This window comes from Saccopteryx leptura, chromosome 9 (genome assembly GCF_036850995.1).
Source record: "Saccopteryx leptura isolate mSacLep1 chromosome 9, mSacLep1_pri_phased_curated, whole genome shotgun sequence".
Lineage (NCBI taxonomy): Eukaryota > Metazoa > Chordata > Mammalia > Chiroptera > Emballonuridae > Saccopteryx > Saccopteryx leptura.
Genome location: NC_089511.1, coordinates 39595415 through 39612582, shown reverse-complemented (window position 1 = coordinate 39612582; position 17168 = coordinate 39595415). Strand labels below are relative to the sequence as shown.

The 17168-nt window shown below is 48.9% G+C and overlaps 1 protein-coding gene across 1 annotated transcript in view; it reads left to right on the top strand.

Annotated features, from left to right (window-relative positions):
- The first annotated feature begins 3987 nt into the window (after nt 1-3987).
- The window catches only part of LOC136381471 (uncharacterized), a 38473-nt gene continuing 25292 nt past the window's right edge, over nt 3988-17168 (top strand). Inside the window, exon 1 of the mRNA XM_066350207.1 lies at nt 3988-4131. Coding sequence (XP_066206304.1) covers nt 3988-4131 — 144 coding nt within the window. The remainder of the gene's footprint in view (nt 4132-17168) is intronic.

Here is a 17168-nt window from a genome sequence, read left to right as displayed (position 1 = left end):
TGTGGCACCCAGGATCAAGTTTGTCCCACCTCTCTACTTGCCGGCTTTGGTCCTTCGCTGTTCCTGTAACTTGTCCTGCGTCTCCGAGCATCAGGGCTACTTTTTGCAGGAAAACACAAAGGCTCCCTGGGCTCCAGCTGGGCCGGGGTCAGGGGCTCCCAGGCTGCAAACAGACCAGGCAGTACCCCTCAGTTGTCTGGGCACTGGATCTGAGTCTACAGGCTGCCTCGGCAGTGTGATCTCAGCCAGAGCCTGGCACGTGGGGGGCAGTACCGTGGAAAGACTGACAAGCTGCATCTAAAAGCACTCTGAATACAATTTTAATATATTTATTAAACCAATTGGTGGACTTCATTCATTCATTTATTTTCTAAACACCAAGACATGGTAATAGGCCCTGTTAATAATTTAAAGAAAAATAAATCACAGAATATAGGCAGATAGGAAGCAATGCTTATGTTCAAGTGGACTAGGGTAACAGCTTTGGAGAGTTTCTGGTCACTTCTGTCGGGTTCTTCTCACGGAGGCGGCGAGCTCAGCTGCTTCTCTCAAGGCTGCCTGTTATGAACCAAATGTTTGCATCCCCCTGAAATTCATAAGTTGAAACCCTAACCCCCAATCTGATGGTACTTGGGGGTGGGATTTTGGGAGATAGTTAGATGTGTGTGGTCCTGAGTGTGATACCCTCATGATGGATTAGTACCCTATAAGAGGAGGACGAAGTCTTGCTCTGTGTGTCTCTCTGTCTCTCTCCCTCTCTCCCTCCTCCTCTACCCCTTCCCACTATGTAGGACATGGCAAGAAGGCAGCCACCTACAAGCCAGAAAGGAAGCTCGCACCAGAACTCTGGCTCTTCTCAGCAGGCTCACACTGCCTGGCTTCTGGTTCTGGAGGGGCAGGGAGCTGAGACCCAGTAAAATGGCCTAGAGACACATGTGACCTCAAATCTCATGGGATGGAATCCAACCCATGGGTCTTTCCCTCTTACAGTGTATCATCTTTATCCATAGGGTGGGCTAGCTCTGCAATCTGTCTTTATTTTCTAAGAGTTATCAACGAAGCATGTTCAGATTCAGACTTCTCACCTGACCTAGCCTGAGCCAAAAAAAACCCCACAAAAAACTGGAGCTCTGCAGGTCCCTGGTGCTGACATTGCTTCCCTGACCCTGTCTCCCTGCAAGGGCATGCCCACCCAAAACTCTGCACCAGGCTCTGCGGGGTACTGGCCCGATTGGACAGCTATAACAAATGCCATAGACCAGGGACTTAAACAAAAGAAACATTCCTCACAATTCTGGAGACTGAGAGGCCTGAAGTTAGGGTACTGGTAGATTCGGTATCTGGTGAAGGCCCACTTCCTGATTTGCAACCATTCACTTTTTTTTTTTTTTAACAAATCTTACACTGTTTTACATTTAAAATTTATTTATTGATTTCAGCAAAAGAAGAAGGGAGACAGAGAGAGAGGCAGGAACATCAATCTATTCCTGTATGTGCCCTGACCAGGGATTGAACCTGCAACCTCTGTGCTTTGGGGTGATGCTCCAGCCAACCAAACTATCTGGCCAGGGCACTAGTCACCTTTTCTTGCTGTGTCCTTACATGGAAGAGAGAGAAAATATCTCTCATGTCTCTTTTTATATAAAGTCACTGATCCCATCATGAGGACTACACCCTCTCGACCCCTCAGATCACCTCCCAGAGACCCCCACCTGCAAACACCAGTACTTTGGGGATTAGGACTTCAACATATGAATTTGGGGGGGGGGACACAAACATTCAGTCCTCAGCAGCTGATGACAACGATGATGGTGATGATGGTGATTTTGATGGGGATGGTAATTATGGTGATGGTGATGATATTGTTGATGAGGGTCGATGCCTGTGGAAGCATGGGCTTTGTTCCAGCTGCTCTTTCAAGCTCTTGATCTTGATTACCTGGTTATTTCCCCTCACAAGTCTGTGAGGTTGGAGTTATTATTCTCCCCTTCCAGATAAGAAACTAGCAGCCTGGAGATGAAATTCTTTGCCCAGGTCACACAGCCAGCAGATGGCAGTGTGAGGGCCAGAGCAGAGCTCACTCCTAACCCCCTCAGCACCCAGCGTGGCCATTCTATCTGAAGAGGGCGGGAGTTGCAGTGTTGAGAGGGAAGAGGCGGAATTGATCTGGACACCACTCAGGTTTGCTAGGCTTCTTTGCACATCCTGGGCAGTGAGACAAGGGAAGAAGCAGCCTGCATTAAGTCCTATCATCGGCCCAGCAGGAGCCTCACAGCTCCCAGGCCTGATGGCTTTGGGCACCAGGTGCTTGGCCAGTGTCTGGAAGTGATTAACTCGTGCTGGAGAGAGCAACATTACTACATTGGCTCTTCCCATTGTGGCATGGGGCGGGGGCAGCCTAGGATTTCACGCTGCCTCCTCTCCTTCTTCCCCATGCTGTCGTCATTTGCTCTGGGCAGATTTATACTGTTCCTTATTTTCCAATCTAGTGGTTTGTCAACATTTCAGTTAACTTGCATAAATCTACCTTTCCCATGCCAGGACAATGCTGGCCAAAGGGAACTGTCAGCTGTTGTTCTGTCCTTGTGATTAAGAGGAAACTAAGTGCATTGTGTAGAATGGGTCAGGAGAGAGGTGGCGGATGGAGGACACTCAGAGAAATTTCTGGTCAGGAGGACCCCGCTTCTCTTCCAGGGATAATTCTAACTTCAGCCCTGACGGAGAGCCAATCCGGGTGACGGGCCCACGCTTCAGGGCGCAGCAATCCCATTGCAAACTGCCTATTCTCAGAATACAGCTGGGCTGTGATGTAATCACACACAGACCTCGGCTATAAATAACACACGCACAGACGTGTTTTCAGATGAGTGTGAATTTTTACAGTATGCACAAACAAAATCTCTCAGCCTTAAAAAAAAAGCCAGAAAGAGCCAAGAGAAGGTGGCCTGCCTTTCTTGTCTTGTCATTGTGCAGCCTGTGGCCCAGGGCTATGCTATTACATATGGTTGGTTTGGGGCCCTCAGTGAGTGGTTTTCTGAAAATTCACAACTCGGTTCACATTGATGGTTTGATATGAGGATGTTGTGAGTGAAGGTTTTCTAGGCAAGTGAGAAGTTGGCTGGGAGTGAGTTGGGCACTGTGGCTATCTGCAGCCCACCCTGCCCACTGCCACCACAGTCCAGGAAAGAGGGAGTAGGCTGGTCCTGAAAGCCAGGGGTGTCTCTGGCATACCAGGTGTGGGGCAAGAGTAGTTTCATAGCTGTCTGTATGGAAAATAATACAGTAATTATGAAATAATAATACAAGAGTAAACTCTGTGTTTTGTATACTCACAACTGTAAACCTACTTTGACCCAACCTTTCTTGTTAGGGGCTGACACACAGATGGTGATGATCCTTGCCAAATGGGTAAATCCAACAAACAATGGCATGTGGAATTCTGTTTAAAAAAAGGGTAGAAACGGTCAACTGCTCTGAGACCTTGAGTGTCACAGAGGCGCAAGCGAGAACAGAGCCCAGGACGTCAAGAAAGGGCGCCGATAACTCGTTTATTGGTTTCCGTACGCTGCACTATCTAAACAGAAATCTCTCCCAAGATAATTTATATTCTGTGTAAACTGGTTGAGGACATCCTCTGTGGGTTTGGGAAGACAGGATGGAGCTCCAAAGAGAGCTGTGAGGATGATTTGATGGCCGGATAACCGGTCCCAGGATGACTGTCTTGGAAACTGGAATTATTTCGCCCAGAGGAGGCTAAGGCTCCATCCTCAGACATCTGCCAGCATCTCCGGCCATATCAGCTATAATCTGTCTTTAGTCGAGATTTATAGTCTGACTCATCCCCATCTGCCTAGCTGTACTCGGAGCATTGGCACCTGTAAGGCTGGCCCTGCCCTTTTAGTTTGTGGGGAAAGTGAGGCCCAGAAGGGGGCGTGTGTGGCTCACCTAAAGTGACACTGATGATGTGATGTTGTGCTCAGAAGCAGCATGCCCTGCATCCCAGCTGGATTTGTCTGCTGGCACCCAACATCATTGGCCATCAGCTTAGAGGGGCTGGCCCAGGGTCAGCTCGGCCACTGTGACCCCCAAGCGCAGCAGGAGGAGGACATGGGAGGAGGCTTCCAGGATCGGGTAAGCAGTGGCCCTGAGAGAGATTTTTACCATTTGTGATCTTACAAAGACACAGGACCAGCCTATTCATTTCTCTCTGAGTCCACCAGAGAGGTATGACTAGAGAAATTTGTGTTCTGCCAAGCATGGGCTCCACCCATGAGGGCTTGAACAGTAGGACAAGGAGGGTTTGGGCGAGGAGAGTTCACCGAGAATCGACCCCTGAAAGTAGCTGGAGAGATGCCATAAAGGGATGGAGAACGGCATTTAGCGGGTGCAGGCCGTGGACCATGAGGGTGTTTCACACTTGTTCTCTTCCTGAGTCTTCACGACGGCCTTTTGCTTCTTGTAGACAGGAAAATGAAGCTCAGAGACAGCAACAAGTGGCCTGAGGCCACACAGTGGGAAGAGCAGGAGCGGGACTTGTAGATGGTCTCACCCGTAGCAGGGTTCTTTCCCAGAGACCACATGGCCTCCGTGCCAAGCTTCTCCCTGCTCTTTGGGGACAGTAAGTACTGCCTGTGCCTGTAATGAGATATCTCGGAATGGACAACTTGCTCTTGAAAAACCAGTTTCTTTTTGTCTAGGTCACATTCAACATGGGTTCTCCAGAGTAGGGACATCCTGTTTAGCTGGTCATAATTTGTCAGTCGGTCTCTGCCACTGACCATCCTCAGACGTGTCCATTTCATTGTGATTTACGGTCTTAAACTACATCACTGAGGCCATCACATCTAGGAAGCTGGCTGTTCCCTTTCTTGAGGCCTTGGAATAAACCATGCTTGTAGGGAAAGCTGCCATGTCAGCCTCTGCAGTGGAGCAGGAAGGTCAGGAAGCACATGCTGAGAGGGAGAAGATGGCGGCCAAGGCCATGTCTTTGCCTTGGGGTCCTGCCTCCTTGTACAGAGAGATGAGGGGCTCCCTGGCCACTGGAGCAGAAACTGGCAGGGACAGCTTCTTCATCCTGAGTCAGGCTCAACCTAATTTTTTTTCTATTCTCAGTGCTGGATACACAGCAGGTACATAGTTAATATGTGTCACGTGGGATTAATTGCAGAATAGAAAGTGGATGTTTTTACTAGAAGCGTGTAGGTCAAAACTTGGTGATGGCATGACCAGGTTTGTGTTTCGAAGAAGGCCCCTTCCCATTGTGTTAGTTATCATTGTTGCATTGCAGAAGACCCCAAAACACGGCAGCTGAATGCAATCAGTGTTTAGCATCTCACACAATTTCTATGGGCCAGGATCCTGAGTTCCTGGGTGACACTAGCTTCATGGTCTCTCATTCAAAATGTTACTTGGGCTGCAGTCGTCTGAAGGCCTGCTTGGGCCAAAAGGTCCAGCTCCAAGGTCATGCCTGGAGAACTCATGCACTGGCTGGTGCCAGGAGACCTCAGTCACTACCCCATGGATGTCTCCATGGGGCTACTTGAGTGTCCTCACAACATGGTGCTGATGTCCCCAAGAGCAAGTGACCAGGAGAGCCAGGCACAGCCTACAGTGTCCTTGACCTCGTCTTACAAGTCAAACACTATGAGCAGTGAGTCACTAAATCTAGTCCATGCTTGAGGAGAGTGAAATTAAGCTCCACCTTTTGAAGACAAGAAAATCCAAAAGGAGTATCCAAAAATTTGGGGAAGACTGTAAAACCACCATGTTCATCCAATGTAGGTAAAGCTAGTTCATTCATTTGTACAAAAAATAATTAATGATTACCTGCTGTGTTCTGAGTTCTGAGGGCAGAATATGGAACACACGTTGCGGTGGGTGAGATGGACAATACAGGGTGCATCCACATTGTGTGTGCTGAAGGAAAAGCTGTTTGAAGGATAAGAGGGGCGTAGGGATTCAATGTTAGATAGAGAGGGCAGGGGAATCTCGGTGGTAGGTGACATTGGAACAGAGCCTGAAGGAAGTGACTGAGCCGTGTAGATCTCTACTTGACATATTTAAAAGCTCACTCTGGCTGCTGGTGGGGAAGAAGCTACAATGGGGTACAAATGCAGAAGCAGTGAGAAGAGCTAAAGGCCACTGCAATGGCCCAAACCAGCACCCCTCAGTGGCACACTCTGCCATGGTGCTTATGTCCTACAATGCACCATTGTGATTGCCCCTTGTCACATGTGGCTGTTAATCGCTAGAAAGAGATCTCGTTCTACCAAGGAACTGAACTTCAAATATTATTTAATTCTAATCACTTTGACTTTAAACAGCCACCGTGGTTAACGGTGACCACAGGGGACAGTGAAGGTCCAGATGACAAATACTTGGGCCCAGGTGGCAGTGGTAAAGGAGGGAGGATTTGGCCAGAACCTGTGTATATTTCAAGAGTAGGGCTGATGGATTTCTTGATGTATTGGTGATGAGCAGGATGGGTCATTAATGGCTCAGGCCTCAGGCCTCAGGGCTGTGCAATCTGGGTTTATTCATTAGTGGTTCTGTGGGCTGGTCAAACCTAAACCTTGCCAGCTCTACTAAAAATAGAGGTAAAAACTGTGCCAGCTTCTTAGGGGCTCAAGTGGCCCCAGCAAGTGGCCAGAGAGAGAACCCCGATTTTTATCGGTACGCGTTCTGTTTAGCAAGGAACATTACTGCCTCCTGGTGTCCTCCTGGTGACTGGTGTTGGCTGAGGCTCTGCTGGGGATCCCTTTAGCGCACTTGGGGGGCACTGGGATCTGTGGTAAGCCATGGCCTGCTGACCCCACTCTGGTCCTTCTCCTCCCACAAAAGACCTCTGGGGGTTCATACTTCTATTTCATCCGAGAGAGACTTCACTGGGCACACCCAGGGCATTGCTGGTTCCTTCTGAGGTGGCTGCAGATATTTTCCAAGGCCTGCCAGCCTGCCAGCTGCTGTGCACCTTCTCATCATATAGATGGGGGCCCACAAGCCACAGGTCTCTGGTTGTACCCCCCTGTGGGTCCATGGTGAGGAGGGAGCCGCAGATGAATGCAAGCTTCCAAAAGGAACTCACAGGTGCTGGCCTGGCCTGGCCCGCCAGGGAAGCTCTGCAATTTGTGAGCTTGTCCCCAGCACATCCCCCCTGCATCCTGGTATCTGACAGCCCAAGACAAAAGGACTATGTGAGAGCAAACAACGGAGCTTGCCAAGGAAATAAAAGACCTTTCATTATTTAAAAAAAAAAAAAAAAAAAAGGTGTTTTTGAGAAAAATTCCAGCCAACATGGGGCAAGCGTCTGATAGATGAGAGTGGAATCCGCCCGGCCCCGTGGTGCCCTTGTCTTTGTGGGAGGAGTGGGCCGGCAGGAAAGCATTCCACTGTGAGCCTCAGGCCTCTAAGGATACTGAAGGTATGCAGATCTGAGCGGTCATCTCCAGCCTCTGTGCCAGCTGTTGTTTGAATAAAGGCGCCCTTGCACCCACCTCTCTCTCCTTGGACATTCTTTGGTGAACATCCCATCTTTTTCTCAAGAACCACTTGGCCCAGACCACCCACGTATTTCCACAGCAAAATGGGATCTAATTCCAGTGCTCCTGCTTTCCACAAATGACACTTGTTTGGGGGAGCCTGTGTAGGGGACGGTGGCCCCTAGCACAGTGCAGACAGGGGAAGCACACACCCACAGGACTGTGGAAACCCTTCAGCTATCCCTATTTTCTTCATTGTACGCAGCTCTCTCCACCGAGCATCTCCAGGTCCCATCCCTGGGCAGCAGAGGAGGGAGCGATTCCCCTCCCTATGCGGAGGATGACAAATGGATGAAAGGGACGTGTGCATACAGTCAGTGAGCAAGCAATACAAGTAGTGGTGGGGCTTCCCGGAGGAGGTGGCACCTGGGAAGAGATTAGACTCAGCAGGGAACAGCAGGTGAAGCAGGAAGCCAAGATGGAGCCAACATGTGCCTGGTTTTCAAAGTGGCCCAGGAAGTGGTCCCTTCATGTCCAGGAACTGCCTCCTGTTCATGGACAGAAGCTTCCCCTTGGGAAGAGGTGAGAATTCATTGCTCTGACTCTCACATTCCAGAAGGTAAAGCGAGGAATTGTAGAAGGGACGATACCCGCCCTCTGTCACTCAGATGGGGTTTAGTGAAGAGCTTGCTTTCCGCATCCTAGTGTCTCTCTGCATCCTAGTGTCTCCCCGCTCCCTAGCTGAGCTAAAGCAGACTTACCATCTCACTGTTACTGGATGGGTGGTCTATGACACAAGGAAAGAATTGTCAAAAGGTTTGCCCCAACTCTGCTTTGATTTGTGTTACAGCGTTTTGTCTGCCTGGCTCTGGGGTTGGATGTCAACCACGGCCAGGTGAGGGCAGCCTGGACAAGGGGCCAGCAGCTGGTTTTTCTTTGCCTGGTCTCACTGTCAAAGCCGTTGGACGGGGAAACACATCAGATGTGACTTTACAGAAGAATTCCAGTCTTTTGAGAGCCACCTGAGCCTCCTACTCACTGTATGTGACTCACCACGACCTCTTTACTGCTCTCCCACCAATGCCCTCCGCCCACGCTCCAGCCCTGTTCCCGATGCCGTCCCCCAGCTGCTCCAGCCGAAGGAGAGTGGAAGGCAGCTCTGACCTGGGAGACGTCTGGTCCTGCCCACATGGGCTCCCTGTGTTTGCTGCGAGGTGGCCGGGCTGTCCAAGCTCACAATCTTCTTTTTAAGCACATTGTCACTTGGGTAGGGACCTGGGCAATTCTGTGCTGCCAGGAAAGGGTGGGTCCCCTCTGTGCCCATGGACAACCCCTTGGCCTCAGATACTGTCATTATTATCACTGAACAAATTTCCCCTAACCCTGTGACCTGCAGCAAGCCACAGGCCTACTCTTTGCCTCAGTTTACCCATCTTGATCAGTTATGCCATTGATAAGTTTGGTAGAACACCAGTCTTAGTTTACAGACCACACACAAACAGGCCTTGGGCTCGATTGGGCCGTAGGCCCCAGTTTATAATACCTGGAGTACACAGTGGAGGGGGAAACAGCGCCACCTCGAGGGTCGCATGGCAGTTCCTGGAACAGTGCCTGGGACCTGGCAGAGTATTGGCTCTCATGGTCACTTGCATTATCCCTGTGTTTTTGCCACTAAAAACTGAGGCTTCAAAAGGGTAAGAATTTCCAGAAAGTGTCCTGGCTGCTGGTCAGTAGGTGTTCCGTCCCAGCCTGGTCCTACCACCCTGTCATCTGTGCTCTTGACTAACACACAGGTCGTGCAGGGGCCCCTATGCTTACCCCAGGGGCTCAACCTGTCCCAGGCTCCCCCTTCCCCCTTTCTCCTCCTTTCTCCTTCCAGGAGGAGACCGCTCCCTAAACTAGAGATTCCAGTGACTCCTGTAAGACCCTTCCCAGTGCCCCCCGGATGGGTGATGATGGACACAGGGAAGGGCATCCGTGGGCTGCTTTCTTATGGTGCTCAGGTGCCCAAGAACTAATAACTGCTAATGCAGATTGGCTATAATTATTATGCAGTATGAAAATGATCATCACATCACCCTCTATACACCCCTCATGCAATGCAGAAGGGCAGCACTCCCAGCTCATTCTTCTCTTGGAGAAATGAAGCCCACAGGAGGCAGCGATGGATCCAGGCTTGGGGTCAGGGGCATTTGTATAGCTCCGGTCATCCTGCTCCTGTGTTGCCATGGAAGCCCATCCGGGTGAATGGTTTTCACCTGTCCCGACAATAGGCTCACACCTGGAATGGTCCTGTGGTCAGCCACCTGTGCCATGGTTTAAAGCCGATGGAGACTTCATCCCTGAACGCGTCTGGGACATGTGACAACTCATCTTCTGTTTCATCACCTTCATCCCAGACAGAATCAACACAGCAGGCAGCACTGGAGAGCAAGTCTAATCCAGGTTCATTTTCCCTTAGAACCTGAGGCTGTGGGGTGCAGAGCGGTTTTGTGGTTCTGGAGAGAAACTCTGGCAAATATGGCCTAGTTTGCACTTCCAGGGCAGGGCCTGATGAGTGTGCATCTTTCTTCACCCTCCTCCCCACTCACAACGTTCTCAACACCCCCCCCCCTCCCGAGGCCAGCACCTGGGGGAGCGGAGCGAATGAGGGGCAGCAGTGGGGGTTTGAAAGTGCTCTGGGCGGGTGATCCAGCAGCCTGGGTGGGTGAAGGGCTCCCCGGGGCAGGCTTTGAGCACTGGAGGGCCTGTGCCTGTGAGGTCCTGAGTGTGGGGCACAGAGTCCTCTTTACTGTAACAGAGCCTCACCATGCAGCGCAGGTAGCCTCGTAAAAATCTAGGTAAAGTGCCTGTGACAAGTGCAAGGTAAGCAGGGCTTTGTGAACAAAAGGGACATTCAACTCAATCATCGGGGCGCTGGAGCAGAGTAGGGAGGGGGAAGTATGCAGGGGAGACTCAGAGGTGGGGAAGAGTGCATCTGCGGGGGCTGCACCGGCCCCAGGGGAGAATACATGGCTCCCCAAGGAGCTCCAGCCTTAAAGGGCCTTGGACATGGCTGAGACCCAGGCACAAGAGGAAGAGGTTCTTCAGAACCTCAGCTGTGGGTCATCCAGGTCCCCTCTGTGCCCACAGGCCTCCTTCACCATCAGCATACCTGCTGTCCAGGGGTGCCAGGGGGTGCCTCAGGGTCCTATCTGCTTTGTGTCTCCTTTATTCACAGCAGCAGACACAATCACCTGAGACCAAACAGGTGCTCATGCTAGTGTTCCAGGGCCTCTGTAACAAATGACCACAAACTAGGGGGCTTCCTACAACAGAAGTTTATCTTCTCACGGTCCTGGATGCTGGCCAGGCCACTCCCTCCACAGGTGACAGGGGAGGCTCTTTCCTGTCTCCTCCAGCTCCTGGTGGCTTCAGACATCCCTTGGCTCGTGGCCACATCCTTCTATCTCTGCCTCTGTCCTCACGTGGTCTCCCTCTCTGTGTCTCCCTGAATCTTTCCGTCTCCAAGTCCCTCTCTTCTTACAAGGGCCGCAGTCATTGGGTCAGGGCCCACCATAAGGACCTCATCTTGATTTCATCACATCTGCAAAACCCTGTTTCATAATTTAACCCATAGGAACTATGGATTTTGAAATAAGATGAATTTTTAAAGAAGTGTGTCATAAGCCCCATAAAGTGGCTAGCAGTGAGCAGAGCTTTGGCTCCGAGCTTCCTGAGAACCAAGCTTGTGTGCCTGTGAGCGGGTGGGACCCCGTCCAGAGCCATCCCTCCTCGGCTCCTCACTCCCGGCCCTCCTTTTCCCTCATGGTGGAAACTGTCCAGAGGGAGGAGGGCGGAGAAGACAGAAAGGATGCTTATTAAAATGGCTAACAACCATGTCGGCCAGAACACAGAATAATCTTTTTGAGAGGAAATCAGGTGTAAGGTGCGGACAGAGCAAGGGTCACTGGCCGTTTTGGGGTGGTTACAGACATCTCTGCTACTGTCCCCGCGTGATTGAACTTGGCCTCTGAAAGCTGAAGGTCGTAGGTGGGGCGTTGTCGTATTTTTTTCCTTGAGAAGCCTGCAGCTTTTCACTATCACTGTGGAGACCTGGATCCAACCCGACGTGGAAAACGGAGTCATTTGCTCTGAAGTTAAGTTGGAGTTCCAGCTTGGATGCTGGCAGCCCGACTCCAAGCGTCTAGGAAGTTGGCGCGCGGTGTGCTGCAGACGTCCAATAGCAACCTCAGTGTGCGCCAGTTCTTTATTTATAATGTAAAAAGCAGTGGAGCACATTCAAAGGTGTCATTGAGGGAGCAGAGACCTACCGTATATTATCGGAATGTTACGGGCTTTCTCTTGCATGAGGCGTCCTTGCTAAAAAGCACGCAACCTTCCCAGCACCCTGATTTCACCACAGACGTTACTGGAAGCTTCTTGCCACAAGAATCCAAGGGAGCTGATAATTTTGAGAAAATAAATGGTGAATGAGGAAAATAATATCCAAACATATAACCTCAAACCGCGTGGAGAGGTTTCCCGATAGAAAGTCAGCATCTTCTGACCCCTGGTTATTTTCCTGCTTGCCTGCGGGGGTTCTGGTGGCCCCGGCAGGGCCTGCAGGGAGAGCCAAGGGGTTTCCTGGAGGGTGCAGGACCAGACAGTCAGCTGGAAGTTTGATTCCTGTCACAGTTCCCATTTTAGCTGTATTTTGAAAGGGCCTTGTTTTTAGGATTCTAATCCTGTATGTATTCAAACAGCCTTCAAAGCCTACCTTCAACCTACAGTCTTTTCCCTTCACATCAATTTAATGGGCTGAGTGCCAACATGGCAACCCTGACGGTGGAATATAATAAGATCTTGGAGTTACGCTGGAATTCTCCATAAGACTTTGCACAAAGAAAACACCCAAAGCTGGCCCCACAAATAACCCGGGCGGGGCCCAAAGCATTGCAGGGCCGACTCCCCGTCTCAGCGCCCGCCGTCCCCGTGACCAAGTGTCAGAGAGGCACTGTCCTGCTGGACGTTTTTATGAGGAGGAAATGGGGTTTTCTGAGCCTTGTGAAGGGGGAGAAGAGTGATGTGTGTCAGGGTGTGCGCAGGCCAGAAAAATGATGGATTTAACACAAATCTGGAAAGAAGTCCTGCAAACCAAGGAAAGTAGGAAGGAAGGCCAAGCCTCGGGAATGTTCCGAGAAGGAATAGGGGCTGGGGGCCACGCCGGGTCCACGGTGGAGGGAGGGCCTGGCCACATGATGAGGGCACTGGGGTGGCCTAGGGACAGGGTTGTGTAGGTCAAGGCCGGGGGCACCGTCTTCCGTCCAGGGTTCCAGGAACTTGAAGGGTTCCTGGGCAGCGGCCGTAGGAAAAGCTGAGCAGGGCTCAGCACCACATGGAATTCCAGGGGAGACGGGGTTTGTTTTCACCCACAGCGGCGCAGGGTCTAAAGGATCTATGACTTGCTCTGGTCTTGACTGCATTTTCAACCCCCAAACTCAGTCCTGGGAGGAACGCAGCCAGCACCACTCTGAACAGACGGCTTCCTGCCGCTGACCTGGCCCTGGGTTCAGGGAAGGAAGGACTGCAGAACCTTGGCTGTCCTGCACCTGGTTGAACACATGTGTGACCCAGATGGGGGCAGGTCAGGGTGTCTCCCCTGGGACTTTTCATTTATTTATTTCACCCCCAAATACTTCAAGTGTGCTTCCTAAGAATAAGGATGTCTCTTCGATAGCTTCCCCCTCTTCTGTCTGAAATCTCTCTTTGCCTCCCTCTTATAAGGTTACCAATGTTTGCAATCATAGCCCACCTGGATACTCCAGGAAACTCACCCCGCAAACATTAACTTCATCGCATCTGCAAAGACCCTTCTTCACTATAAGATGGCGTTAACAGGTCCTGGGCATTCGTTTGGGCGGCGCATGTCTTTGGAGTCATTATTTAGCCTACAACAACAGTTAATAATTGCTTTGTGATGTGCTTTGAGAATGTATAAATGTCCTGTAGCTTTTCATTACATTTCATGGTTACAAACTTTTATTTTCTCGTTTCTATCATTTTTTATGCATGTATTAGTTAGCATCCTACTCTAAGGAAGAGATCTACTTTCTCTCCCATGTATTTGTGTTTTATTTCTATATTTACAATAGTATGGGTTCATGGACTCTTATTGTCTTTTGTGGGTTATAATCCATTACTATCATTATATATTTTGATGCCCTAATTATCCCAGATTTGTCCAGTGGAACCCCCTTCAAACTGATTCTTGTGTCCTTTTGACATATCCCTATCATTTTTTTTTTAGTACTTCCTTACTTTCTGATAAAATGATTAAAAATAAAAGATATTCTCAGCTCATCGAGGGCTTTCTCTGCACAACCCTGCAATCTGGCAATTTTTCCAGAAAGACTTCTTTTTTAAAAGAAATTATTTATTTATTTTATTTATTTATTTATTTTTATTTTTTGTATTTTTCTGAAGCTGGAAACGGGGAGAGACAGACAGACTCCCGCATGCGCCCGACCAGGATCCACCCGGCACGCCCACCAGGGGTGAGGCTCTGCCCACCAGGGGGCGATGCTCTGCCCCTCCGGGCATCGCCATGTTGCGACCAGAGCCACTCTAGTGCCTGAGGCAGAGGCCAAGGAGCCATCCCCAGCGCCCAGGCCATCTTTGCTCCAATGGAGCCTTGGCTGCGGGAGGGGAAGAGAGAGACAGAGAGGAGGGGGGGGGGTGGAGAAGCAAATGGGCGCTTCTCCTATGTGCCCTGGCCGGCAATCGAACCCGGGTCCCCTGCATGCCAGGCTGACACTCTACCACTGAGCCAACCGGCCAGGGCCTTATTTATTTATTTTTATTTTTAAAGACTTTATTTATTCATTTTAGAGAGGAGAGAGAGAGAGAGAGAGAGAGAGAGAGAGAGAGAAAGAAAGAAGGGGAGAGAAGCAGGAAGCATCAACTCCCATATGTGCCTTGACCAGGCAAGCCCAGGGTTTTGAACCGGCAACCTCAGTTTTCCAGGCTGACACTTTATCCACTGCGCCACCACAGGTCAGGCCCAAGAAGACTTCTTTTAGCTGTGAATGGTCTTTTGGAATCAAGGGCTGGGTGATAGGTGTGCTTGTTACCGCTGAGGAGCCACTACTGGGACAGCTCAGAAGCTTGAGTGAGGAAATATGAGAGAGAGACGGAGGTGGCAGGGAAAAAACAAGACACAGCTATTCCCATGCTTTCTATGGAGTACATGCCCACACATTATGCAGGTGCCTGTGAGCTCATGCTGGCACCTCCAGTTCCAGTCCCAGACCGCCAGGTTCATTATCGTTCTCTCCCTCTCCGTGCGATAACTCTCTTCTTCAGCAGGGAGAAGCCTGGCTTCTGTCATCCTCCTTATATTTACTTATTTGTTCAGTCCTAGAACAAACAGAAATAGTTTCAGAATTGCTATCCCACACCATTGTGAAAAAGAAATCTGTTAACCAGAGTTCAATATTTCTTACCTCTCTTTTTGTCTTTAGTCAATGCTGTTCAAAAATTACTTGGGTGAGCCTGACCAGGCGGGGGCTCAGTGGATAGAGCATTGGACTGGGATGCGGGGGACCCAGGTTCGAGACCCTGAGGTTGCCAGCTTGAGCGCAGGCTCATCTGGTTTGAGCAAAGCTCACCAGCTTGAGCCCAAGGTCGCTGGCTTGAGCAAGGGGTTACTTGGTCTGCTGTAGCCCCACGGTCAAGGCACATATGAGAAAGCAATCAATGAACAACTAAGATGTCACAATGAAAAACTGATGATTGATGCTTCTCATCTCTCTCCATTCCTGTCTGTCCCTATTTATCCCTCTCTCTGACTCTCTCTCTGTCTCTGTAAAAAAAAAAAAAAAGAAAAAGAAAAAAATTTTACAATTACTTGGCTGAGTTTTCCAAATTTTATTAAATTGAAATATAGTCAGGTTCTTTTTTCTATCTAATCTGTTAAGAGTCTCTTCACCATTTTGGAGGGTATGTAATATATTAACATGGATCACACAAAACCACACACAAGTATATTCAGGAAAGTGTCACTCATACCTTACTCCATCTCTTTCACTGCGTTGTCACTCACTTCCTGCAGATAAACAGTCCCATTTTTTTTCTGTTTTAGTCTTCTTATGTTTCTCTTTGCAAAAATAATATATATGTTATGCATATATATATCACATATATATCATATATATAGGAAGGGAGAGAGATGAGAAGCATCAACTTGTAGTTGTATCATTTTAATTGTCCATTGATTGCTTTCTCATATGTGCCTTGAATAGCGGGCCCCAGCTGAAGCCAGTAACCTTGGGCTTCAAGCCAATGACCCTTGGGCTCAAGCCAGCAACCATGACATCATGTCAATGATCCCATGCTCAAGCTAGCAACCCCATGCTCAAGTTGATGAGCCTGCACTCCAGCCACCAACTTCAGGGTTTCAAATCTGGGAGCTCAGTGCCCCAGGTCGATGCTCTATCCATCATGCCACCACTGGTCAGGCAAAAATAAATATATTTTTTTCTTACTCCCCTTCCTTTTATCCAGAAGATAAGATTCTACAGATTGCCTTTTGCTTCCCCCCCCCTCCACTTAACAATATATCCTGGAAATTACTCCGTATGAATTCATAGAGGACTGCCTCATTCTTTTTCATAGCTGTATAGTATTCCATCATGTGGATGTGTCCTAGTTTATCCAACCACTCTCCAGTCCATGGGCATTTAGGTTGTATGCAATATTTTGCAATTACAGTGTTGCCATAATAACTTTGTGCATATATACTTTCATTCTATTAGAGGTGTGTCTTGAGAGTAAATATTAGTAGTGAGATTGCTAAAGGAAAGGTAGATCCACACACATTGTTTATTACATCATGCTGAATTTTGCTCTATACAGATCATACCAACTTGTATTCTTACCAAAATAGTTCGAGAGTGCCCATTTCCCCAAAGCATTAACAACAGAATGTGTTGGCAATGATGCTTTAACATGGTTGTATTCTGAAAGGTGAGATGTGCTGTAACAGAATTTGCATTTCTGCTGTAAGTGATATTGAGCAACTTTCCATATGTATAAAGGCTATTTTTATATTTTTTGGTCAATTATCTCTTCATGTTTTTGCTTATTTTTCTGTTGGGTCTTTGGTCTCTCCCACCATCAAATTTTAATAGTTTTTTCTATGTAGGGATCTTACTCTTCTATTTTTTTATATGTTATATCTTTCCCCAATGTTCCATTTGCCCTTTACATTTTCTTATTTTACATTTTTTTAACCATGGAAAAGTTACTTTTAAAATTATTATTGTTGTTGTGCTCTTAGCTGATACGTTTTTCTTACTAAGTCTTTGTTTTTTCTTTAGAGCTGTTTAAGGTTCACACCAAAATTGAAGGAAAGCTACCAAAATGTCCCATATATTCTGTGGCCCTGCACGTTCATGGTGGTTCGTTTGTCACAAATGAAGAATCTACATTGACATGTCATCACCCAAAGTCTGTAGTTTACATAGGCTACTCTAGGTGTCATTCTGTGGATTTAGGACAATGCATAATGACATGTATCTTCCATTATGGTATACAGAGCATTTTTATGGCCCCAACCCACGTGAGGTCCCTCCCACATGCTGCTTCCCTCCCTGAGCCCCTGGCCACCATTGATCTTTATAGTGTCTCCACAGTGTTGTCTTTTCCAGA